The 24,881-nt window shown below is 47.2% G+C and overlaps 1 protein-coding gene across 3 annotated transcripts; it reads left to right on the top strand.

The window, feature by feature from the left end:
- Positions 1–8,332: 8,332 nt before the first annotated feature.
- On the top strand, positions 8,333–20,079 carry btr12 (bloodthirsty-related gene family, member 12). 3 transcript variants are annotated; one of them, XM_064940240.1, is made up of 11 exons: positions 8,333–8,557; positions 9,529–9,656; positions 9,924–10,270; positions 10,560–10,755; positions 14,672–14,767; positions 16,344–16,393; positions 16,703–16,931; positions 17,630–17,777; positions 18,476–18,502; positions 18,831–19,098; positions 19,382–20,079. In XM_064940240.1, the coding sequence occupies exons 1-11, from the start codon at positions 8,551–8,553 to the stop codon at positions 19,650–19,652; spliced, it is 1,767 nt and encodes a 588-aa protein (XP_064796312.1). In that variant the 5' UTR covers positions 8,333–8,550; the 3' UTR covers positions 19,653–20,079. The 3 variants fall into 3 exon arrangements, with proteins under 3 accessions (XP_064796312.1, XP_064796313.1, XP_064796314.1); XM_064940241.1 differs by lacking the exon at positions 16,344–16,393 and having other exon boundaries at positions 16,698–16,931; XM_064940242.1 differs by lacking the exons at positions 14,672–14,767; positions 16,344–16,393 and having other exon boundaries at positions 16,698–16,931.
- Positions 20,080–24,881: the final 4,802 nt, after the last annotated feature.

Below are 24,881 nucleotides of genomic sequence, written 5' to 3'. Positions count from 1 at the left end.
TACCACGCCCGCCACGGTTAGCACTGCTAGGCGCACTGTAGCGCTGAGCTGGCACAGGACGTGCAAGGCTAGGGAGGTGCACAGGAGGCCTTATGCGTGAGGCTGGCACAATCTTCACCAGCCGACTAGCACGCACCTCAGGACGAATATGGAGAGCTGACCCAGGTGCCATCAAATCCCCGACATGTTCCATCGGGCGAATTCCGTGCCTCATCCACCAACACAGCAACTCCCTCATAACTCTCTCCTCCAATTTCCCCATTAACTCCTTCACAGTCTCTGCTTTGCTCACCTCCAACACCGGCTCTGGTTCTGGTTACCTTCTTGGCTACTTACGATAAACAGGGGGAGTTGGCTCAGGTCTGACTCTACCACACTCTCCCTGTGCCCCCCAAGAACTCTCGGGCTGACTCTCGGGCTTCCATCCACGCCGCCGTGCTTTCTCCTCATACAAGCGCCTCTCCGCTTTTGCTGCCTCCAGCTCTTCTTTGGGGCGGCGATATTCTCCTGGCTGTGCCCAGGGTCCTTTACCGTCCAACTCATCCTCCCATATCCATTCCTCCTTGCGCTGCTCCTGCTGCCGCTGCCTGTCACCACGCCGTTTTTTCCTGTTGTGGTGGGTGATTCTGTTACGGTTTTCTTCTGGTGAAAGAGAGGCGGACCAAAACACAGCGTGGTTATTTATAAACATCTTTAGTAAAGATGATAACGTGAACAATTTTACTTATACAAAACAAGAAAACGTGAAAAACCGAAAACAGTCCTAACTGGTGCAAAACACAGAGACAGGAACAGTCACCCACGAAATACCCAAAGAATATGGCTGCCTAAATATGGTTCCAAATCAGAGACAACGATAAACACCTGCCTCTGATTGAGAACCACTCTAGGCAACCATAGACTTACCTAGAATACTATACTAAACACAACCCCATCAATCTACAAAACCCCTAGACAAGACAAACACATAGTCACCCATGTCACACCCTGGCCTAACCACAATAATAAAGAAAACACAAAATACTAAGGCCAGGGCATGACAGTTGTATGAGATCTTCAGTTTCTTGCCAATTTCTTGCATGGAATAGCCTTCATTTCTCAGAAAAAGAATAGACTGACGAGTTTCAGAAGAAAGTCCTTTGTTTCTGGCTATTTTGAGCCTGTAATCGAACCCACAAATGCTGATGCTCCAGATACTCAACTGGTCTAAAGAAGGCCAGATTTATGGCTTCTTTAATCAGGACAACAGTTTTCAGCTTTGCTAACATAATTACAAAATGGTTTGATAATGATCAAATAGCCTGTTAAATTATAAACTTAGCTCACACAACGTGCCATTGGAACACAAGAGTGATGGTTGCTGATAATGGGCCTCTGTACGCCTATTTGGATATTCCATAAAAATTCTGTCATTTCCAGCTACAGTAGTCATTTACAAGGTTAACAATGCCTACACTGTATTTCTGATCAATTTGAAGTTATTTTAATGGACAAAAAAATAGCTTTTCTTTCAAAAATAAGGACATTTCTAAGTGACCCCAAACTTTTGTATTATGTATTAAAAACAAAATCTGAAATATCACTTTTATATAGAGTTGAAGTCAGACGTTTACATACACTTTGATTGGAGTCATTAAAACTCGTTTTCAACCACTCCACAAATGTCTTGTCAACAAACTATAGTTTTGACAAGTGGGTTAGGACATCTGCTTTGTGCATGACACAAGTCATTTTTCTAACAATTGTTTACAGACAGATTATTGCACTTATAATTCACTATATCACAATTCCAGTGGGTCAGAAGTTTACATACACATTTACATTACATTACATTTAAGTCATTTAGCAGACGCTCTTATCCAGAGCGACTTACACGAAGTTGTCTGTGCCTTTAAACAGCTTGGAAAATTCCAGACAATTATGTTATGGCTTTAGAAGCATCTGATAGGCTAATTGACATCATTTGAGTCAATTGGAGGTGTACCTGTGGATGTATTTCAAGGCCTACCTTCAAACTCACTGCCTCTTTGCTTGACATCATGGGGAATTTAAAATATATCAGTCAAGACCTCAGAGTTGTTTGTTGTTGTAGACCTCCACAAGTCTGGTTCATCCTTGGGAGCAATTTCCAAATGCCTGAAGGTACCACATTCATCTGTACAAACAATAGTACGCAAGTATAAACACCATGGGACCACGCAGCAGTCATACCGCTCAGGAAGGAGACGTGTTCTGTCTCCTAGAGATGAACGTACTTTGGTGCAAAAAGTGCAAATCGATCCCAGAACAACAGCAAAGGACCTTGTGAAGATGCTAGAGGAAACAGGTACGAAAGTATCAAAAGCCACAGCAAAACGAGTCCTTAATTGACATAACCTGAAAGGCTGCTCAGCAAGGAAGAAGCCACTGCTCCAAAACCGCCATAAAAATGCCAGACTATGGTTTGAAACTGCACACGGGGACAAAGATCGTACTTTTTGGAGAAATGTCCTCTGGTATGATGAAATAAAAAATAGAACTGTTTGGCCATAATCACTATCGTTATGTTTGGAGGAAAAAAGGGGGGGGTGGTTGCAAGCCGAAGAACACCATCCCAAGCACAGGGGTAGCAGCATCATGTTGTGGGGTAGCAGCATCATGTTGTGGGGTAGCAGCATCATGTTGTGGGGGTGCTTTGCTGCAGGAGAGACCGGTGCACTTCACAAAATAGATGGCATCATGAGGTAGGCAATTATTTAGATATATTGAAGCAACATCTCAAGACATCAGTCAGGAAGTTAAAGCTTGGTCACAAATGGGTCTTCCATATGGACAATGACCCCAAGCATACTTCCAAAGTCGTGGCAAAATGGCTTAAGGACAATGAAGTCAATGTATTGGAGTGGCCATCACAAAGCGCTGACTTCAATACGATAGAAAATTGTGGGCAGAACTGAAAAAGCGTTTGCGAACAAGGAGGCCTACAAACCTGACTCAGTTACACCAGCTCTGTCAGGAGGAATGGGCCAAAATTCACCCAATTTATTGTGGGAAGCTTGTGGAAGGCTACCCGAAACGTTTGACCCAAGTTAAACAATTTAAAGGCAATGCCACCAAATACTAATTGAGAGTATGTAAACTTCTGACCCATTGGGAATGTGATGAAAGAAATAAAAGCAGAAAGAAATCATTCTCTCTACTATTATTCTGACATTTCACATTCTTAACATAAAGGGTGATCCTAACTGACCTAAGACAGGGACGTTTTACTAGGATTAAATATCAGGAATTGTGAAAAACTGAGTTTAAATGTATTTGGCTAAGGTTTATGTAAACTTCCGATTTCAACTGTAAGTATTCAGACCCTTTACTCAGTACTTTGTTTAAGCACCTTTGGCAGCGATTACAGCCTCGAGTCTTCTTGGGTATGACGCTACAAGCATGGCACACCTGTATTTGGGGAGTTTCTGCCATTCTTCACTAACGATCCTCTCGCTGTGTGCTTAGGGTCGTAGTCCTGTTGGAAGGTGAACTTTCAGAGCATTCTGGAGCAGGTTTTCATCAAGGATCTCTCTGTACTTTGCTCCGTTCATCTTTGCCTCATTCCTGACTAGTCTCGCAGTCCCTGCCGCTGAAAAACATTCCAACAGCATGATGCTGCCACCACCATGCTTCACCGTAGGGATGGTGCCAAGTTTCCTTCAGATGTGATGCTTGGCATTCAGGCCATCTTTCTCATGGTCTGATTGTCTTTCGGTGCCTTTTGGCAAACACCAAGTGGGCTATCATGTGCCTTTAACTGAGGAGTGGCTTCTGTCTGGCCACCTTACAATAAAGGCTTGATTGGTGGAGTGTTGCAAAGATGGTTGTCCTTCTGGAAGGTTCTCCCAATATCACGGAGGAACTCTAGAGCTCTGTCAGAGTGTTCTTGGTCATCGGGTTCTTGGTCACCTCCCTGACCAAAGCCCTTCTTTCCCTATTGCTCAGTTTGGCTGGGTGGCCAGCTCTAGGAAGAGACTTGGTGGTTCCAAACTCCTTCCATTTAAGAATGATGGAGGCCACTATGTTCTTGGGGACCTTCAATTCTGCAGAAATGTGTTGGTACTCTTCCCTAGATCTGTGCCTCGACACAATCCTGTCTTGGAGCTCTACGGACAATTTGTTAATCTCATGGCTTGGTTTTTGCTCTGACATGCACTGTCAACTGTGGGACCTTATATAGACAGGTGTGTGCCTTTCTAAATCATGTCCAATCAATTGAATTTACCACAGGTGGACTCTAATCAAGTTTTCGAAACATCTCAAGGAGGATCAATGAAAACAAGATGCACCTGAGCTCAATTTCAAATCATTTAGCGAAGGGTCTGAATGCTTATGTAAATAAGGTATTTCTGTTTTTTATATTGAATACATTTACCAACATTCTAAAACCCTGTTTTCACTTCGTCATTATGGGGTATTGTGGGTAGATTGATGAGCATTTTGTTTTTGTTATTTAATCCATTTTAGAACAAGGCTGTAATTTAACAAAATGTAGAAAAAGTAATGGCGTCTGAATACTTTCCGAAGGCACGGTATCTTATTTAGTGTTATTTATTTTTTACCTCAAACTCTGGGTCTTCTTGTATCTGTCTGCTCTTGTATGTTTACTGTATATACGAATTGCATACTTGTCTTTTCTACAAAGTACCAATACACCATTCTTGAAAAAAAAGAAGATATTTGAGCAGAAATTGTGGCCCCTACGTTTCAAAACACAGTGTCAAAATGTCACACCAGCCTCAGCTCTCTCTAAATGAGCATCCTGAACAGATTGAAAGGGAGAATCGTATTTCAAATATCCAATATAAAACTAATTTTACCTCAGTGCCAAATTGAACCATATACTTATTGAACCACAGGCTCTAAAAAGTCGGGTAAGCAATACTTTCCTGTGGATATTTTGTATCAAATTTCAAGCGGCTGAAGGAGAAACCTCACAGACAACTGGTAGAGTAAGTTTAAATGTAATTTTATTAAATATTCTAGCTTGTAAGGAACATTTACATGATTTTGCAGACATTAGTTTCAGGCTGTACATATCAATTCAATGTGAATTACAGCCTGATTAATCAGACTTGCTTCTGAAGTGCTTGGCTGTGTTCGAAATCATCAAAACCATGATGTATCTTGGGTAAATTGTGACAGACTGATCTACAAATAATATTGAGTAGATATTTATGAGGAAAAGTGACTTGTAGATGTCTACACGCCCACCACCCTCTGCCCCCAGCTATGCTCTGGATACCATATGTGAACTGATTGCCCCCCATCTATCTTCAGAGCTCGTGCTGCTAGGTGACCTAACCTGGAACATGCTTAACACCCCAGCCATTCTACAATCTAAGCTTGATGCCCTCAATCTCACACAAATTATCAATGAACCTACCAGGTACCACCCCAAAGCCGTAAAAACGAGCACCCTCATAGATATCATCCTAACCAACTTGCCCTCTAAATACACCTCTGCTGTTTTCAACCAAGATCTCAGCGATCACTGCCTCATTGCCTGCATCCGTAATGGGTCAGCGGTCAAACGACCTCCACTCATCACTGTCAAACGCTCCCTGAAACACTTTAGCGAGCAGGCCTTTTTAATCGACCTGGCCCGGCTATCCTGGAAGGATATTGACCTCATCCCGTCAGTAGAGGATGCCTGGTTAAAAAAAATGCCTTCCTCACCATCTTAATTAAGCATGCCTCATTCAAGAAATTTAGAACCAGGAACAGATAGAGCCCTTTGGTTCTCTCCAGACCTGACTGCCCTTAACCAACTCAAAAACAACCTACGGTGTTCTGCATTAGCATCGAACAGCCCCCATGATATGTAACTTTTCAGGGAAGCTAGAAACCAATATACACAGGCAGTTAGAAAAGCCAAGGCCAGCTTTTTCAAGCAGAAATTTGCTTCCTGCAACACAAACTCAAAAAAGTTCTGGGACACTGTAAAGTCCATGGAGAATAAGAACACCTCCTCCCAGCTGCCCACTGCACTGAGGATAGGAAACACTGTCACCACCGATAAATCCACTATAATTGAGAATTTCAATAAGCATTTTTCTACGTCTGGCCATGCTTTCCACCTGGCTGCCACTACCCTGGTCAACAGCACTGCACTCCCCACAGCAACTCGCCCAAGCCTTCCCCATTTCTCCTTCTCCCAAATCCAGTCAGCTGATGTTCTGAAAGAGCTGCAAAATCTGGACCCCTACAAATCTGCCGGGCTAGACAATCTGGACCCTTTCTTTCTAAAATTATCTGCCGAAATTGTTGCAACACCTATTACTAGCCTGTTCAACCTCTCTTTCGTGTTGTCTGAGTATCCCAAAGATTGGAAAGCAGCTGCGGTCATCCCCTCTTCCAAGGGGGGCCACTATTGACCCAAACTGCTACAGACCTATATCTATCCTACCCTGCCTTTCTAAGGTCTTCGAAAGCCAAGTCAACAAACAGATTACCGACCATTTCGAATCCCACCGCACCTTCTAAGCTATGCAATCTGGTTTCAGGGCTGGTCATGGGTGCACCTCAGCAACGCTCATGGTCCTAAACGTTATCTTAACCGCCATCGATAAGAAACAATACTGTGCAGCCGTATTCATTGACCTGGCCAAGGCTTCCGACTCTGTCAATCACCACATCCTCATCGGAAGACTCGATAGCCTTGGTTTCTCAAATTTTTGCCTCGCCTGATTCACCAACTACTTCAGTGTGTCATAGAGTTCAGTGTGTCAAATCGGAGGGCCTGTTTGTCCGGGCCTCTGGCAGTCTCTATGTGGGTGCCACAGGTTTCAATTCTTGGGCCGACTCTCTTCTCTGTATACATCAATGATGTCGCTCTTGCTGCTGGTGAGTCTCTGATCCACCTCTATGCAGACGACACCATTCTGTATACTTCTGGCCCTTCTTTGGACACTGTGTTAAGTAAAGTAAAACTAAATGCATGCTCTTCAACCTATCTCCGCCTGCACCTGCCCGCCCGTCCAACATCACTACTCTGGACAGTTCTGACTTAGAATATGTGGACAACTACAAATACCTAGGTGTCTGGTTAGACTGTAAACTCTCCTTCCAAACTCACATCAAACATCTCCAATCCAAAGTTAAATATAGAATTGGCTTCCTATTTCGCAACAAAGCGTCCTTCACTCATGCTGCCAAACATACCCTTGTAAACTGACCATCCTACCGATCCTCGACGATGTCATTTACAAAATAGCCTCCAATACCCTACTTAATAAATTGGATGCTGTCTATCACAGTGCCATCCGTTTTGTTACCAAAGCCCCATATACTACCCACCACTGCGACCTGTATGCTCTCGTTGGCTGGCCTTCGCTTCATACTCGTCGCCAAACCCACTGGCTCCAGGTCATCTACAAGACCCTGCTAGGTAAAGTCCCCCCTTATCTCAGCTCGCTGGTCACCATAGCAGCACCCACCTGTAGCACGTGCTCCAGCAGGTATATCTCTCTGGTCACCCCCAAAACCAATTCTTCCTTTGGCCGCCTCTCCTTCCAGTTCTCTGCTGCCAATGACTGGAACGAACTACAAACATCTCTGAAACTGGAAACACTTATCTCCCTCACTAGCTTTAAACACCATCTGTCAGAGCAGCTCACAGATTACAGCACCTGTACATAGCCCATCTATAATTTAGCCCAAACAACTACCTCTTCCCCTACTGTATTTATTTATTTATTTTGCTCCTTTGCACCTCATTATTTCTACCACTACTTTGCACATTCTTCCACTGCAAACCTACCATTCCAGTGTTTTACTTGCTATATTGAATTTACTTCGCCACCATGGCCTTTTTTTGCCTTTACCTCCCTTATCTCACCTCATTTGCTCACATTTTATATAGACCTATTTTTCTACTGTATTATTGACTGTATGTTTGTTTACTCCACGTGTAACTCTGTGTTGTTGTATGTGTCGAACTGCTTTGCTTTATCTTGGCCAGGTCGCAATTGTAAATGAGACCTTGTTCTCAACTTGCTTACCTGGTTAAATAAAGGTTAAATATTTTTTTTTTAAACAATTTAAAACAATTGAGATTTCTGGCTATTGGGGGGAGGAGGGTGTGAGAAAAGGTGGAGATGAGGGAGGCACACATTTTCTACTAGGTACTGTAGTCATAAAGCATCTGATTAGGATTGCTGATCTAGGATCAGCTTTGCATTTTAACCATAATGAATATGACAAAGGGGCCTGATCTTAGATCAGCACTTCTGTTTTGTAAATACAGGCCCAGCTGAAGTTTGGACACACCCACAGAGTGCATATTACTCAGAGCAAAGGAAGAGGGGGAAAGAGAGATACTACAGTGCATGTGATGTTAAGAGAGAGAGAGCGGGTGGGGCACTGTAGTGAGTTCGTTTTCACAGGGCCGAAACCTGTTGTGGATTTACATAGACAGACGGCCTGTATGATACTATACAGTGGTGTGGGGCTCCAACACCCAGAGGACTGTACAGAGACACGGCACTGTGTGGACTCACACAAGAAAATCAGGAAAACTTCATCAGCATGCAGAGTAAGTTATATACCTTTATATATATAATGACCTTTGATCCCTTTCATAGGCCTGTTATATAATCGCAATCTCATAGGTTAACCTCGAATTGGTTACCAGTAATGATTGTAAACTTTCTTGGACATTTTTTCACAGTATGTGGTTGAATAGTTTTCACCAGTCTGTTTAAAGAAATATTGATGTAGTATGGAACATAACGTACAAAAATCTGACTCAATGGTGTGGGAGGAGAAATGATCAAGGTCCCACATTGTGTTTGAAAGTCAATGTGAATTATTAGTGTCTTTTTTTTGGTATTTTTTGTGCATGAATTTGATGATACTTGTGTAGAAATTGACATTGGTGATTCTGCCATATGCTCTCACTTTAAAATGTCAAACTTCCTGTATTTGAGGAGCTGAAGTTTTGCTAAAAGTGTATCGTTATTTGAAGTTGAAAAGGCATTTATTGAAACCTGGCTGGTGTCATTTCAGTTTATATCGGCACAGTGCACTCGCTACCTTTGACCAGAAGTGCTCTAAATAGGCAATATGGTGCAATTTGAGACACAACCGAACTGTGTGGTACCATCCAGGATGATTAGTTGTTCTTTAAACCTACAGCAGGTGCATGGTAGAGGTACAGCCTGCATTTCCACATTCCAGGGATGGTTTACAGCTGAAGCCTACGGATCAATCTTTTTCACAACCCGTTCCCTGATAGGAGTGAGCGAGCCTTGTGTTGGTGTTTGTATTTGTGTTTAATCCGAGGTAGTGCATGGATGAAGTTAGAGCTGTTGAGCTCTTTTGAATTTCCTGTCATTTTTGTTAACCACCCATGAACACTCTCTCTCTCTCTCGCCTCTCTCCTCTCTCTTTCCTCTCTTTTTATCTCTCTGCCTCTCTTACACACTCACTCACCCACATACGCGGTCTCTGTCTCACCCACTCTCTCTATCTGTCGCTCTCTCTCTCTCTCTCTCTCCCGTCAAGGTGTGAGTTCCCCAGGGAGGGGGGGAACCCTGTCGGAGGAGTCGTTCCAGTGTTCTATCTGCCTGGAGGTCTTTGTGGAGCCCGTCTCTACCCCCTGCGGACACAGCTTCTGCAAGGCCTGTCTGCAGGTATCACATTTACTTTATAAAGCCCTTGTTACATCAGCAGCTATCACAAGGTACTTTGCAGTTACCTGGCCTAGAGCCCAAAGAGTAGGCAAAGCAGAAGCAAGAGTTCAGTGGCTAGGAAAAACTAGAGCAATAGAGAGGAACGCGGCTATGAGGGGTGGCTGAAACTGACGCTGTTATTCCAACCCCTCGTGTGTGTGTGTGTTTTCATGGACTATAAGGAAAATGAATCAATAACCTTCTTCTCCTGCTGCTCCTCCTCCTAAGGGCTACTGGGACCACAGCAAGAAGTTCCTGTGCCCCATGTGTAAGAAGAGCTACAGCCGGAGGCCGGAGCTCAGCATCAACCGGGTCCTCGCCGAGATCGCTGCCCACTTCCAGGACCTCGAAGTAGGGGCTGTTTCACCAAACACGAAGGGGGGTGCGGTGGCTGGGAGTCCGGTGGCGGGTCACAGGGTTCATGGAGAGTCACCAGCAGTTGCGGCGGAGGGTGGAGAGTTTGCCCGGGCAAGCGAGGTGCCGTGTGATGCGTGCATCGGGAGGAAGATGAGGGCACTGAAGTCGTGTCTCAACTGTCCAGGGTCATTCTGTGAGGCACATCTCCGACATCATAAGTGAGAAATAACACAAATAATTGATTTGCTTTTATCTTCTTCCCTTTATTTCTTTCACAGTTCACGTCATTGTACATCTAACTGTGAGATTTAGATAAACATCCCCTGTTGTATCCTTGGAATTCCAAAAAAGGTGATTTAAAAAAAATCTTGTTGCAGCAGTAATTTATGGGAGTCAACCTTCCTTGTTTCTAACCCCGCGGACTAACCCCGCATGACTATGCCCAGAAAAGCACACCATTCCTTTGTTATCGCTGGCACACCTAACCTAAAATGAACGTTAACACAGGAAGGTGAAGTCTCTGACGTTTCACCGCCTCGTGGAGCCTGTGCATCATCTGGAGGAGAAGCTCTGTAAGAAGCATGAGCGCCTGCTGGAGTTCTACTGCCGCAACGACCACGGCTGTGTCTGTATCTCCTGTGCCGAGGCCACCCACAAGACTCACGAGATCGTGTCGGTTGACCGCGAGTGGAAGAAAAAGATGGTGAGTCCAGGGGAGAACAGGGTGGTAGGGTGGATGGGGACAGTAGGCAGATAGAAAGGCAGGCATTAGCTCAGCAGGTTTACATTTTAGCTGATGAGATTGTTTCTCTCGCAGTCTTGTGGCGCTCTGGAGTCCATCGTGGGTCAAAATTGCATTGATAGAGTAATTGCCCAAAGTAAAAATTACAATAAAAACTGGGTGGTTCTATCCCTGAATGCTGATTGGCTGACAGCCGTTGTATATCAGACTTTATACCCCAGGTATGACAAAACATTGTGACATCTGTTCGTGCAACTCCCTCTACTGCTTATCCTGTGTCTCCTTGAACTGCCACTACTCGCCCAGTACTCTCTCCCTCTCCCGCTCCCTCTCCCCATCTCCTTGTGTGTGTGTGTCTGTGTGTGATTGTGTGGGAGGAGACAGGTGTGCTGGAGTCAGAGCAGATCGCCACCAGCTGTAACCAGTTCCTTAATCAAGACCTCTACAAATACTCAGCCCTGCCACTTCCACACTGCCAGATCGTAATCTCTGCTCATTCCTCTCGCTCTGATTCTGGTCCCTGTCTCCAGATCCACGTCTCGTCATCCTGCTACTCTGTCCTGGATTCCCCACTCTACTACTCCCTTGGATTCCCCTCCGGACCTGCTTACCCTGTCCCAAACCCTCTCGCTCCAGCCTCAGCCTCCACACCTGGTTTCCTGCAACCCACCCGAGCTTCCCCTAGCCTGCACTACGTCTTCCCCCTGTGTTTCAATAAATACCTTGGTTACTTCATCCCAGTCTCCTCATCTGAGTCTGCTCTTGGGTTCCCTTGTTCCACTCCTTGTAACAGTACGATCTGGCCAAAGAGATGAACCCAGCAGACTCAAATACTCTCTACCAAACCCTCGCCGGCCAAGGTGCCCTGCTCGAGCAAAATGACCAAACACTAAAAACCCTTCTGGAGCACATCAAGGAGTTTTCACGGAACCTTTGCCCAGAGCTCACAACCAGTCCCAAGCCATTCTTCTCCACTCCGGGAGCCGTTTGTTCCAACTCCCGAGCGTTACTATGGCAACCTCGGAGCTTGCAGAGCCTTTTTGGTACAATGTTCACTAGTATTTGAGCAACAGCCCTACTCTTATGCTAGCAAACAGGCAAAGATTTCCTTCCTGATTGGCTGACTCCATGGAGAAGCGCTTTCCTGGGCCACGGCGGTGTGGGAGAGACAGTACTCTCAGTACTCCAGATTCACGTAGGAGATGAAGACAGTCTTCAAGCACCTGGTCTGGGGTAAGGATGCCGCTAATTGACTCCTGTCCCTCCGTCAAGGCTCCCATAGTTTTGCTGAGATGGCATGTGAGTTTCGCACCCTCGTCACTAAGAGTGGCTGGAATAAGGAGGCCCTTCAGGGAGCATTCCGGATCGCGCTCATTGAGACCCTCAAGGACGAGTTGGTGTCCAGGCATTAGCCTGATGGACTTGATGAACTCAACTCTCTTGCTATCCGCATTGACAACCGTCTCCATGAGTGTCAGAGGGAGAGGGTAGGTAGGGTTGCATGCCCCATAACATTTGCTTCAGTGCCTTGTCCTCCTTCTCCGACTGCAACCCTTTCCAAGACTCTCCCAGATCTGGAACCCATGCAGCTCATCCGGCCAAACTCTCTCCAGAAGAGTCAGTGGCTAATCGGCGCTAAGAGCTGCCTATACTGTGGCCAGGTTGGTCACTTTGTCTCCACTTTTTTTCAACCAGCCTGACCCGGGTAACGGTCCTAGTAATGCTCTGTTTGTTCCTGATTGTGTTCGCTCTGATGTTCTTCAGTGGGGCCATTCTACCCACCTCACCTGTCACCCTGGTATGACCCGGACCCTCGCCTTCCTGCATCAGCGCTTTTGGTGGCCCACCATGTAGAGAGATGTCCGGGAGTTTGTCTCAGCCTGTTCGGTTTGTGCCCTGAGCAAAACCTCCACCAAACCCACTTCTGGTCTGCTCCACCCTCTTCCAATACCCAGTCATCCCTGGTCACACATAGCTCTGGACTTCGTCACTGGCCTTCCCCCATCTAACAGTAACTCCGTCATCCTCACCATTATTAACAGGTTTTCCAAAATGGCTCACATCATTCCCCTCTCCAAGTGCCCGTCCTCCAGGGAGACTGCGGACCTGTTAGTATCCCATGTGTTTCATCTGCATGGCATCCCCACTGACTTAGTTTCTGACAGAATCCACCTGTTTACCTCCCAGGTACGTAGATCCTTCTGTTCAGCTCTTGGTATCAATGTCAGTCTTACTTCTGGCTATCACCCCCAGACCAACGGCCAGACCGAGCGGGCCAACCAAGAGATGGAGACTGCGATACGCTGTGTGACTATTGCTAACCCTTCCTCCTGGAGTGCTCAGCTACCCTGGGTTGAAAATACCCACAACACCCTCAGCAACGCCTCATCAGCAGTTCCCTCTGTCCAGGACCATCTGCGCCATTGTCACTGTACCTGGAGGAAGGCCCTTCTTCATGCCTCCAACAGGACCCAGTCCCAAGCCAACCGTGGCCGGGCCTCAGCTCTAGTCTACACCCCGGGCCAAAAAGTATGGCTCTCTTCGAAGGACCTGCCGTTGAAGGTGGCACCGATTCATTGGTCCCTTTGAAATTGGCCGTGTCATTAACACTTGATACTCCAAGTCTCTCTCAGGATCCATCCTAACTTCCATGTTTCCCTGATAAGCCTGTCTGCTCCAGTCCCCTGTCTCCTCCTGTAGCAGCTCCGCCACCCCCTCGGCTCATTGATGACCATCCTGCCTATACCGTCCGGCAACCTTTGGATGTGCACCGTCGGGGTTGTGGCTGGCAGTACCTGGTGGACTGGGAGGGATACGGGCCTGAGGAGTGCTGCTGGGTGCCCAGCCGTCACATTCTGGACCCCTCCCTCTTATGGTATTTCTATAACTCACACCCAGGTGGCACCCATAGAGGGGGGAAGGGGGGGTACTGTCACATCTGTTCCGCAACACCCTCTCCTGCTTATCCTGTGTCTCCTTGAACTGCCACCACTCCCCCAGTACTCTCTCCCTCTCTGTGTGTGTGATTGTGTGGCTGGAGACAGGTGTGCTGGAGAGCATATCCCCACCAGCTGCAACCTGTTCCTTAATCAAGGCCTCTACAAATACTCAGCCCTGCCACTTCCACACTGCCAGATCATAATCTTTGCTCATTCCGCCTGCTCTGCCTCTCGTCCCTGTCTCCAGATCCAAGTCTCGTCATCCTGCTACTCTGTCCTGGATTCCCCACTCTACTACTCCCTTGGATTCCCATCCGGACCTGCTTACCCTGTCCCAAACCCTCTCACTCCAGCCTCAGCCTGGTTTCCTGCAACCCACCCGAGCTTCCCCTGGCCTGCACTCCATTTTCCATACCTTGGTTACTTCATCCCAGTCTCCTCGTCTGAGTCTGCTCTTGGGTTCCCCTGTTCCACTCCTCGTAACAAACATACATTTATACTGCTCTAATTACGTTGGTAACCAGTTGATAATAGCAATAAGGCACCTCAGGGTTTGTGCCATATGGCCAATATACCACGGCTGAGGGCTGTATCCAGGCAATCTGCGTTGCGTCGTGCATACGAACAGCCCTTGGCCATGGTATATTGGCCATATACCAACCCCCCTCGTGCCTTATTGCTTAACTATACAGCTGTTTATAGCCCATAGACTACTCCATATCAGCTTGTGTCTTTACATGTGAAAATGTGTTTGGTAAAAATTGATAAATGAAGTCCAATTAACCTGCCTTGTGTGTATAATGTTTAGTATTAAAGAGTATCTCTTGGATCTGGGTGCTGATCTAGGGTTGATGCAATCTTATGATTTAATAGACAAAACTGACCCCAGATTAGCTACCATGAGACGCTTTATGAAAATGAACCCTGCCCTCACACAGAATTATTTGGGCAAGAGGAGGTCGGAGCTGAAATACATGATCAAGGAGCGGACCAAGAAGCTGGAGGAGATCAAACAGTCAATACGGGTCATCAAAGTGAGTCCATTGTATAAATGTTGATGTCATCGAAATGCGTCAACTTTGTCTTTTGTGCTGTTTGGTTGAGTGAGAGTGAGCTGGGTTGTGTTCATTTGGGCAAAACATAGAAAAACAACAATAGTCAATAGTACAGCAGGGGCAGGCCTCTAGATTCAGTCGCAGGCCGATTTTTGTCAGAACGGATGGTCGGTGGCGGGAACATAATTATAATAATTTGCACGCTGCAATTTTACCACAACTAAGCACAAAAAGAGATTGAATTAGAAAATACAATAATTTCATACCTTGATGACATTGAGAAACGATCACACCTTTTTTTTTAAATGCAGAATTCCTGCAGTTGCTTCCCCGTTTTACACTAAGCTATGGCTGATTGTCAAACTACATCTTGACCCTGGCTTTTTGTTTTTTAGGTTCTATTATTTCTGTAAAATAAATATTGGTCTTGATCGGACATATGGATGAATAAACTTACAATATATAAATAAAATCAATCCACATAGTCGCATCTCTGCCATAGTGTCCCATACTTACACAGCCCCCTTATAACACAGTGTCCCCATATAACACAGTGTCCATACTCTAGGCTACCACAGAAATCATTATTTGGTTGTTTTGTAATGGCTCTGGTCCAACCCCATAAGCCTAGGCAGACTAACCGGTGTGGCAAGTGCAAACATTTACTTGTGTCCCCTCACCCTGTTTTTACCCTATAGTCCTTACCTACGACCTCCTGGAAACTCCCTTCGCAGATTAAAGAGGTCAGCAGATAGAATTACTGTGTGAAGAAATCCGGGATTCGAAACACAACAAAACGGTCACCCCGCCACTTGTTTAGGTCAACAGCCTGAGAGATAAGGCTGTAGGAATGTAACCACTCTCAAATTCATAAGCAGTGTTGGTTATTTACCAAGCCAGCCTAGGTTCACTGCTACACTGGGTGACAAGTCTCCTGGTCAGATATTGACTGTAAATAGAGTGCAGTGCGACTGTGGTCCGCTTGACCCGTATTTGGAAATACAATGGGGATGAGGTGACAGAGGGCGTGGATATCTTGGTGGGTGACTTTCCGACTTAGAGAAAAGGGAGAGAGGGAGAGACGGTCTGCTTTGTTTTGTTTTTTTTCCCCATAGGTTTTGATTTCCTGTGCTCTCATAATCTTTCGATCTCTTGTCCTCAAATGTCTACAACTAGGTAATATTACACTCTTTCCATATGCTATCACATTGACGTGTGACTTGGAAAGGAAGCATAACAAAACACATACTGGTTCCCCCAACTCAAGCAGGTAGATATTTGCCTATAGGACAGTCGAACCGGTTCGGCCAGTTGTGCTGCATGTGTGCCAAACAGAGCTAATACAGCTTTAGAGCTATTTTCATCACTCAAACACCGACCTCAGGCTGCTGTGTGTTTTAACTCTAAAACCTCTCTCCCGTATCTCCCCATCTTAAGAGCAGTGCCCAGAGGGAGTTGGGAGAGAGCTGCCAGCTGTAGCTGCATTGATGCTGCAGTATGCTACTCTATGTGCAGTATGTCTTTATAACCTAATCCATCTCTGACTATTAAGCAGGGCTCCGAAGGAACTGGAGGAGAGCTGGCAGGTGTTGCTGTATGTCTCTGGTGTGTATGTCGCTGCAGTATGTCTCTGTCCCTATAACCTCTTCTACCATCTCTATGTATCTTCAGTGCAGTTCTCAGAAGGAGCTAGAGATGTTTCCCTGTATGCCACTTCATCTCGGTTAAGAGTGTATCAGGCACGTTGTGCATAAACTGAGGTGTGAGGATTGGATGAGTGAGTTTTGGGCGAGTTGTTAACATGTTGATCTGAAGTAAAGGCGTTCTGTTTAATTTGCCCGACAATTTGCAACAATATGCCACTATAACCTCTCAGTATGTCTAGCTATAACCTCTACTATGTCTTTAGAGCAGTGCTCAGAAGGAGTTGGAGGAGAGCTGGCAGGTGTACGCGGAGCTTCAGTGTCTAGTGGAGCAGAGCCAGGCTGAGCTGGTGGAGCTGATCGCTACGAGGGAGCGTGAGGCTGAGAGGCATGCCCAGGAGCTGGCCCGAGGACTGGAGAGCGACCTGAGTCATCTCAGGAAGAGGAACGAAGAGTTGGAAGCCCTGGCACAGAACCAGGACAAAGTCATCTTCCTCCAGGTTGGCTACGACACAATGAGGAGATACATACACACAGAAACACAGAGAGAGAGAGACCCACACGCTCTTTTAAACCCAGTGGTGTAACGTGCTTAAGTAAAAAATACTTTAAAGTACTACTTAAGTTGTTTTTTTAGGGTATCTGTACTTTACTTTACTATTTATATTTTTGGCAACTTTTACTTCACTACATTCCTCAAGAAAATAATGTATATCTTACTCCATACATTTTCCCTGAAACCCAAAAGTACATTTTGACAGGAAAATGGTCCAATTCACACACTTATCAAGAGAACGTCCCTGGTCACCCCTACTGACTCTGATCCGGCGGACTCACTAAACACAAATGCTTTGTTTGTAAATGATGTCTGAGTGTTGGAGTGTGCCACTGGCTATCCGTCAATAACAAATATAAAAACAAATCGTGCCATCTGGTTTGTTTAATATAAGGAACTTGAAATGATATATTATTTTACTTTTACTTTTTATACTTAAGTACATTTTAGCAATTCAATTTACTTTTGACACTTAAGTATACTTAAAACAAAATACTTTTAGACTTTTACTCAAGTAGTATTTTACTGGGTGAATTTCACTTTTGAGTAATTTTCTATTAAGGTCTCTTTACTTTTACTCAAGTATGACAATTTAGTACTTTTTCCACCATTGCTTAAACCCCGCCTTGTCCTTTCCTGCAGAGACTGTCCGCCCTAGCGCTCCTCCCGGAGCCCATTGATTGGTCAGGAGTGAGTGTGAACACTGACCTGTACCTGGGTACCATCCAATCATCAGTCAGTGCTCTCGTCGACAAGTTCCAGGAAGAAATCAAGAGGCTGTATGGAAAAGGTGGGCAAAATCTGCTATTATTACATAGAGCAAATCTTACTTTGTTTGCCATGTACAGTAGTGCACTTCCTGCAGTATAAGGCGCTATTAAAAAGTGGAGCAGTATGTTTTAAAAAGGTGCAATTCCAGAGACAAACATAGTCACTTGCTTCCTGTTGTGTGAACTCACTTCATGTGTCCAAATCCCATCTCTCCAGGTACAAGTTAGCTGTAGCCATAAGCACTGATCTAGGATCAGCTTCCCTTCCTCAAATCCTTACCTCAACTATTGTGCAGGAAAAAAACACAAAACTGACCTTAGATCAATGTCTAGGTGCGACTCAATCAGAGATATCTAAGTCATTAGACTGGCATCTCTATATAGAGAGTGAGTCATGAGATGGGATACATAGTGAAGTATAGTAGATGCCAAAGTTCAGCCATCTGTCAGTAATGAGATGTCAACAACAGGCTGTCAGACTGATACCCTCACAGGTGGTGGGATTAGTCTGTTTGCCTCCAATTCCAACACGTGTCTGCTGTGCTGACTCCCTCTCTGACTGTCTCTCTCTCATTCTCTCTCTCTCTCATTCCCCCTCTCTCTCCCTCTTTCTTTCTCTCTCTCTAACTCTGACTGATTTTCACTCTGACTCCTTCTAACTGACTGTCGCTCTCTCTCTCCCTCTCTCTGACTGTGTGTCTCTCCCTCTCCTTTACAGAGCTAAGGAAGCTGCAGAACTATGCAAGTGAGTACAGTTAGAGTTCCCTTTTTCTCTTTTTAAAGATTGGTGGGAATTTGACTTAGCAGAGGCTTTGTTGATCCTCAGATTTTCTGCTCTGTCTACTCTGCACCACATGGTGGCAGAACTTGGTCATCATAACAGTTTGGAACGATACAAACCTATACAGTATTAGTGGAAAGAAAGTGATAGGTTGTTTACTCTAGAGTGTTTTACATTGCTTTAAATGGAACTCAGACTGGTTACAATAGAACCGACCCTCTTCTAAATAGGACTAAATAGAACCAGCAGTGTTCTCAACCCGCTTCTCTCTCTCTCTGCTCCTCCCCTCCAGTTGAGGTGTTCCTGGACCCGGGCACAGCCCAGAGGAACCTGGTCCTGTCAGAGGACGGTCGCCAGGTGATGTACGAGGAACGAAAGCACAACCAGTCAGAAGGCACTCGCCGCTTCAACCCCGCCCTCTTCGTGCTCGCATGCGAGTGCCTCTCCTCGGGACGCCATTACTGGGAGGTCGATGTGGGCCGTAAGACTGCCTGGACTGTGGGCGTGGTGCGAGCATCGGCCCGCCGGAAGGGAGAGATCAAGCTGAGCCCCGATGGAGGGTACTGGGGGCCTTTTTTAAATTATGTTTTTAGTTTTTGAATTGAAATTCCATACATTTTGAAGGATTCAAAAGTAAAATCAAAATCTACACATCCCTCAACAAATGTATGCACAAAACACAGGGTTTCACATTCAAAGGAATTCAAACCGTTTAGGAGAGATCATGACTTATCAGTGTGGCAAAGTACTTATCTAATTTTAATCAAAATATATAGTGATCAACTCCCATAATTGTATGGATGTAATATTTAGCAAGAATAATAATCTCATCTCATCACATAGGTACTGGTGCCTGTGGCTGAAAGGTGGGGAGGTCAAGGCCCTGGCATCCACCCGACTGTCCCTGCAGCTGACCTCTCACCCCCAGAAGATCGGGATCTTCCTCGACTACGAAGGCGGCCAGGTGTCGTTCTACGACGTCAAGAAGCACACGCACCTCTTCACATTTGAGGATACCTTTAATGAGAGTTTGTACCCCATCTTTAGCCCCTGTCTCAATCAGGAGGGAAAGAATGCAGCCCCGCTAATCATCAGTGCAGTGAAGCATAGCTGAGATGAGACATAGCCTACATGCCAAATGCCACCCAATTCCTATAGTGCACTAATTTTGACACAATGTATAGTGCACTACTTTTGACACTATGTAGTGCACTACCTTTTGACCAGGGCCCATAGAGCTTCAGTCAAAAGTAGTGCACTATGTCGGAGTGCATTTAAGACACAACCATGACATGACGTGCCCCCTTCTGCTCAGAGGTTGACCAATCACAGTTTAGTCACTTGAAAAGGGCCTGAGTTGTTCCTCACGGTGTGATCGTAGCAGGAAAAATGTTGGGACCCAAATGATGGCCTATCTCCTGTATAACTACAGCCCAGAGGTTTCCCTGGTCATACGTTAGGCAAAGCAGTAAACAACTAAACATGTTAAGGATCTGTTAAAGAGATGGTTCTTTGAATAAAAAACATATATTCTAAAAATCCTCACCGTGAAACACTGTGTTTATTATTCCTTGGACATTTTTAAGTCTAGAAGCTGTTAACATAACTACAGTATGTAACGCTTGAAGAGTGATGGGTGTAGAGTCAGGCGCAGAGAGCAGAGGAGCAAATCGTAAAACACTCCAACAATGTACTAACTGGTACATACGCTGTACAGCGGTAATCCCAACAAAAAACAGGAACACTCCTTGACAAAACAGCAAACTAGCCCTTACGAAGACAGGCGGGCTAATTGAACTTAAATAACCCCAACCCAAAAACCCCAACAAGGTACCTCCGGAACCTCACCATCCTGCAGGGGACCAGCTACCACCGGCCTGAAGAGAGACACATGAAACGAGGGTTCAATACGATAATACGAAGGAAGTAGTAATCAATAACAAACCTCGTTTATCCTCCTCAGAACTTTGAATGGCCCCACACACTGCGGACACAGCTTCCGGCAGGGCAGGCGGAGGGTCAGGTTTCGGGTCGAGAGCCAGGCCCTGTTCCCCGGTCAGCGCTCCTCTTCTGCCGTCCACTCGCCTGTCTTAGTGATTCCTGGGTGGCCCTCCAGGTCTCCTGAGAGCGCTTCACCCACTCCTCCACCGCAGGAGCCTCGGTCTGGCTTTGATGCCACGGTGCCAGGAACGGCTGGTAGTCCAACACGCACTGAAACGGTGACATGTTGGTAGAGGAGTGGCGGAGAGAGTTCTGGGCCATTTCAACCCATGGGACGTATCTCGGCCACTCCCCTGGCCGGTCATGGCAATACGACCGCAGAAACCTACCCACCTCCTGGTTCACTCTCTCCACCTGCCCATTACTCTCTGGGTGATACCCCGAGGTCAGGCTGACCGAGACCCCCAAACGTTCCATAAATGCCTTCCACACTCGGGATGTGAACTGGGGACCCCGATCAGAAATGATGTCCTCGGGCACCCCGTAGTGCCGGAAGACGTGGGTGAACAGAGCCTCCGCAGTCTGTAGGGCCGTAGGGAGACCGGGCAACGGGATAAGACGGCAGGACTTAGAGAACCGATTCACAACGACCAGGATCGTCATGTTTCCCTGAGACGGGGGAAGATCAGTGAGGAAGTCCACCGATAGATGGGACCACGGCCATTGTGGAACGGGGAGGGGTTGTAACTTCCCTCTTGGCAAGTGCCTAGGAGCTTTGCTCTGGGCACACACCGAACAGGAGGAGACATAGAACCGCACGTCCTTAACTAAGGTGGGCCACCAGTACTTCCCCCTAAGACCCCGCACTGTCCACGAAATCCCCGGGCGACCTGACGAGGGTAGACTATGAGCCCACCGAATCAATTGATCATGGACAGCAAGCGGCACGTACCTACGACCCTCCGGGCACTGTGGAGGCGCAGGTTCCCCCCTTAGCGCCCGCTCTATGTCCGCGTCCACCTCCCATACTACCGGTGCCACCAGCCTAGCCGCCGGAATGATGGGAGTAGGATCAATGGACCGATCCTCTGTGTCGTAGAAACGGGACAGCGAGTCTGCCTTAGTGTTAAAGGAACCTGGTCTATACGAAATCGTGAATCTGAATCTGGTGAAAAACATGGCCCACCTTGCCTGACGAGGATTCAGTCTCCTAGCAGCTTGGATATACTCCAGGTTACGGTCGTCAGTCCAGATGAGGAAAGGGTGCTTAGCCCCTTCGAGCCAGTGTCTCCACACCTTCAGGGCTTTAACCACAGCCCTGTCCTCCACATCATAGTTTTGCTCCGCTGGCCCGAGCTTCTTCGAAAAAAAAAAAGCACAGGGGCGGAGCTTCGGTGATGTACCCGAACACTGTGAGAGCACGGCTCCAACCACGGCCTCTGATGTGTCCACCTCCACTATGAACACCAAAGAGGGATCTGGATGCACCCACACTGGAGAGTCGGTGAACAGCGCCTTCGAACGGAGGAAAGCTCTGTCCGCCTCTGCCGACCAGTGCAACCGCACCTCCCCCCCCTTCAGCAGTGAGGTAATGGGAGCCGCCACCTGACCAAAACCCCGGATAAACCTTCGGTAGTAATTGGCAAACCCGAAGAACCGCTGCACCTCCTTTACCGTGGTCGGAGTCGGCCAATTGCGCATGGCCTTGACGTGGTCACACTCCATCACCACCCCCGAGGTGGAAATGCGATAACCCAGGAAGGAAACGGCTTGTTTGGAAAACTCACATTTCTCCGCCTTAACGTACAGGTCATGCTCCAGCAGTCGCCCAAGAACCTTGCGCACCAGAGACACATGCGTGGCGCGTGTGGCGGAGTAGATCAAGATATCATCAATATACACCACCACACCCTGTCTGTGCAGGTCCCTGAGAATCTCGTCGACAAAGGATTGAAAGATGGTTGGAGCATTCCTTAACCCAGACGGCATGGCGAGGTACTTGTAATGGCCAGATTTGGTACTAAACACGGTTTTCCACTCATCTCCCCCCTGAATACGCACCAGATTATACACTCTCCTGAGGTCCAGTTTTGTGAAGAACCGCTCTCCGTGAAATGATTCCACCGCCGTAGCGATGAGAGGTAGTGGGTAACTAAAACCCACCGTAATGGAATTGAGACCTCAGTCAATGCACGGACGCAAACCTCCCTCCTTTTTCTTCACAAAAAAGAAACTCGAGGAGATGGGTGACATGGAGGGCTGAATATAACCCTGTCCCAGAGCTTCCGTGACATATGTCTCCACAGCCAACGTCTCCTCCCGGGACAATGGGTACAGGTGACTCCTGGGCAGTGCAGCGTTTACCTGGAGGTTTATCACGCAATCCCCCTGTCGATGGGGTGGTAATTGGGTCGCCTTCTTTTTACAGAAGGCGATAGCCAAATCGGCATACTCAGCGGGAATGTGCACGTGGAAACCAGGTCTGGACTCTCCACCGTCGTTGCACTGATGGAAACTCCTACACACCTGCCTGAACACTCCTCAGACCACCCCTGGTGAGCTCCATGTCTCCACGAAATCCTAGGATTGTGACTAGCCAGCCAGGGAACCCCCACGCAGGTGAATCGATAAGGAACAGACTAATCCGCTCCTTATGATCCCCCAGCGTAATCATCTCCAGTGGAACCGTGGCCTTCCTGACCAGCCCTGACCCTAATGGTCGACTATCTAAGGAGTGCACGGGGAAGGGGGGATCTGTCTGTACTAACGGAATCCTCAACCTCTGGGCGAGTCCGCAATCTATAAAGTTCCCAGCTGCGCCTTAATCGACTAGCTCCTTATGCTGGAGAGAAGGAGAAAACTTGGGGAAACAAATTAATAAAAACATGTGACCAACAGGAAGCTCTGGGTGAATGTGGTGCTGACTCACATGGGGTGACCGAGAAGTGTTCTGCCTGCCCTCTCGACTCCCAGATGGACTCCTCCAGCACCGACCGGAAGTGTGCCCTCTCCGGCTACAACTGGTGCAGGAGGAGCCTCCTCCTCCGGTCTCCCTAGTTGCATCCCCCCCTAGCTCCATAAGTATGGGAGCGGGAGGTCCAGGAGGTGGAACAGACAGGACCCTTTCAGAACGTCCGCGAGCAGCCAGCAGATTGTCTAGCCGGATCGACATGTCTATGTCTATGAGCTCGTCCAGGGTGAGCGTAGTGTCCCGACAAGCCAGCTCCTTGCGGACGTCCTCTCTCAGGCTACACCTGTAATGTTCGATTAGGGCCCTGTCGTTCCACCCCGCCCCAGCAGCCATGGTCCGGTACTCCAGCGCGAAGTCCTGCGCGCTCCTCATCCCCTGCCTGAGATGGAACAATCTCTCACCCGCTGCTCGGCCCTCCGGAGGGTGATCGAACACTGCCCGGAAGCGGCAGGTGAACTCCGGGTAGTGGCCCCTCACCGAGTCGTGCCCGTTCCAGACGGCATTGGCCCACTCCAGGGCTCTACCCGTCAAGCAAGAGACGAGGACACTCACGCTCTCCTCGTGCAAGGGAGCCGGACGAACGGTGGCCAGGTAAAGCTCGAGCTGGAGCAGGAATCCCTGGCACCCCGCCGCCGCTCCATCGTACTCCCTTGGAGACGCAATACGCAGGGCGCTGGTACCGGATACCGCTGGAGGAGGTTGTAGCATTGCGGGGGGGGAGGGGGGGGGAGTAGGGAGACCACTCCTCTCCATTCAGTCCATCTCCATCATCTGATCCATCACTGATCCGATGTGATGGAGGATGGACGTGTGATGAAGGACACGCTCTTCCATTGTGGGGAGAGGGGTGGTCGCTGCTCCTGCTGACTCCATCGTAGATGGGTGCGGGCTTCTGTAACACTTGAAGAGTGATGGGTGTGGAGTCAGGCTCAGAGAGCAGAGGATTCAGGAAACCTCTTTATTCTCCGTACAGTAACAGAAGGCAAACAAGTGACGCTGAACACAGTCGTAAAACACTCCAACAATGTACTAACTGGTACATACACTGTACAGCGGTAATCCCAACAAAAAACAGGAACACTCCTTGACAAAACAGCAAACTAGCCCTTACGAACACAGGCGGGCTAATTGAGCTTAAATAACCTCAACCCAAAAAAACCAACAAGGAACAGGTGAAACCAATGAGACTAACCAAAACAAAACATGGAAAAAGGGATCGGTAGCAGCTAGTAGACCAAGCGCCACCCGAACTGGAAGGGGAGCCACCTTCGGTGATATTCGTGACACGGTACTTCTATAAATTCACCGATAATACATTATTCTTACTTTTGTACCTCAATCAGCAACTTCTAAATAAAGATGTTCTATCAATAAATAAATGACCCCTGACATGATATCCATCTGAAGTTCTAGGAACTGAAATAACTAAAG

The sequence above is a fragment of the Oncorhynchus masou genome, chromosome 27 (genome assembly GCF_036934945.1).
Source record: "Oncorhynchus masou masou isolate Uvic2021 chromosome 27, UVic_Omas_1.1, whole genome shotgun sequence".
NCBI lineage: Eukaryota > Metazoa > Chordata > Actinopteri > Salmoniformes > Salmonidae > Oncorhynchus > Oncorhynchus masou.
Note: the sequence above shows the minus strand (reverse complement) of the source record. Positions and strands in the feature narration are given on the sequence as shown.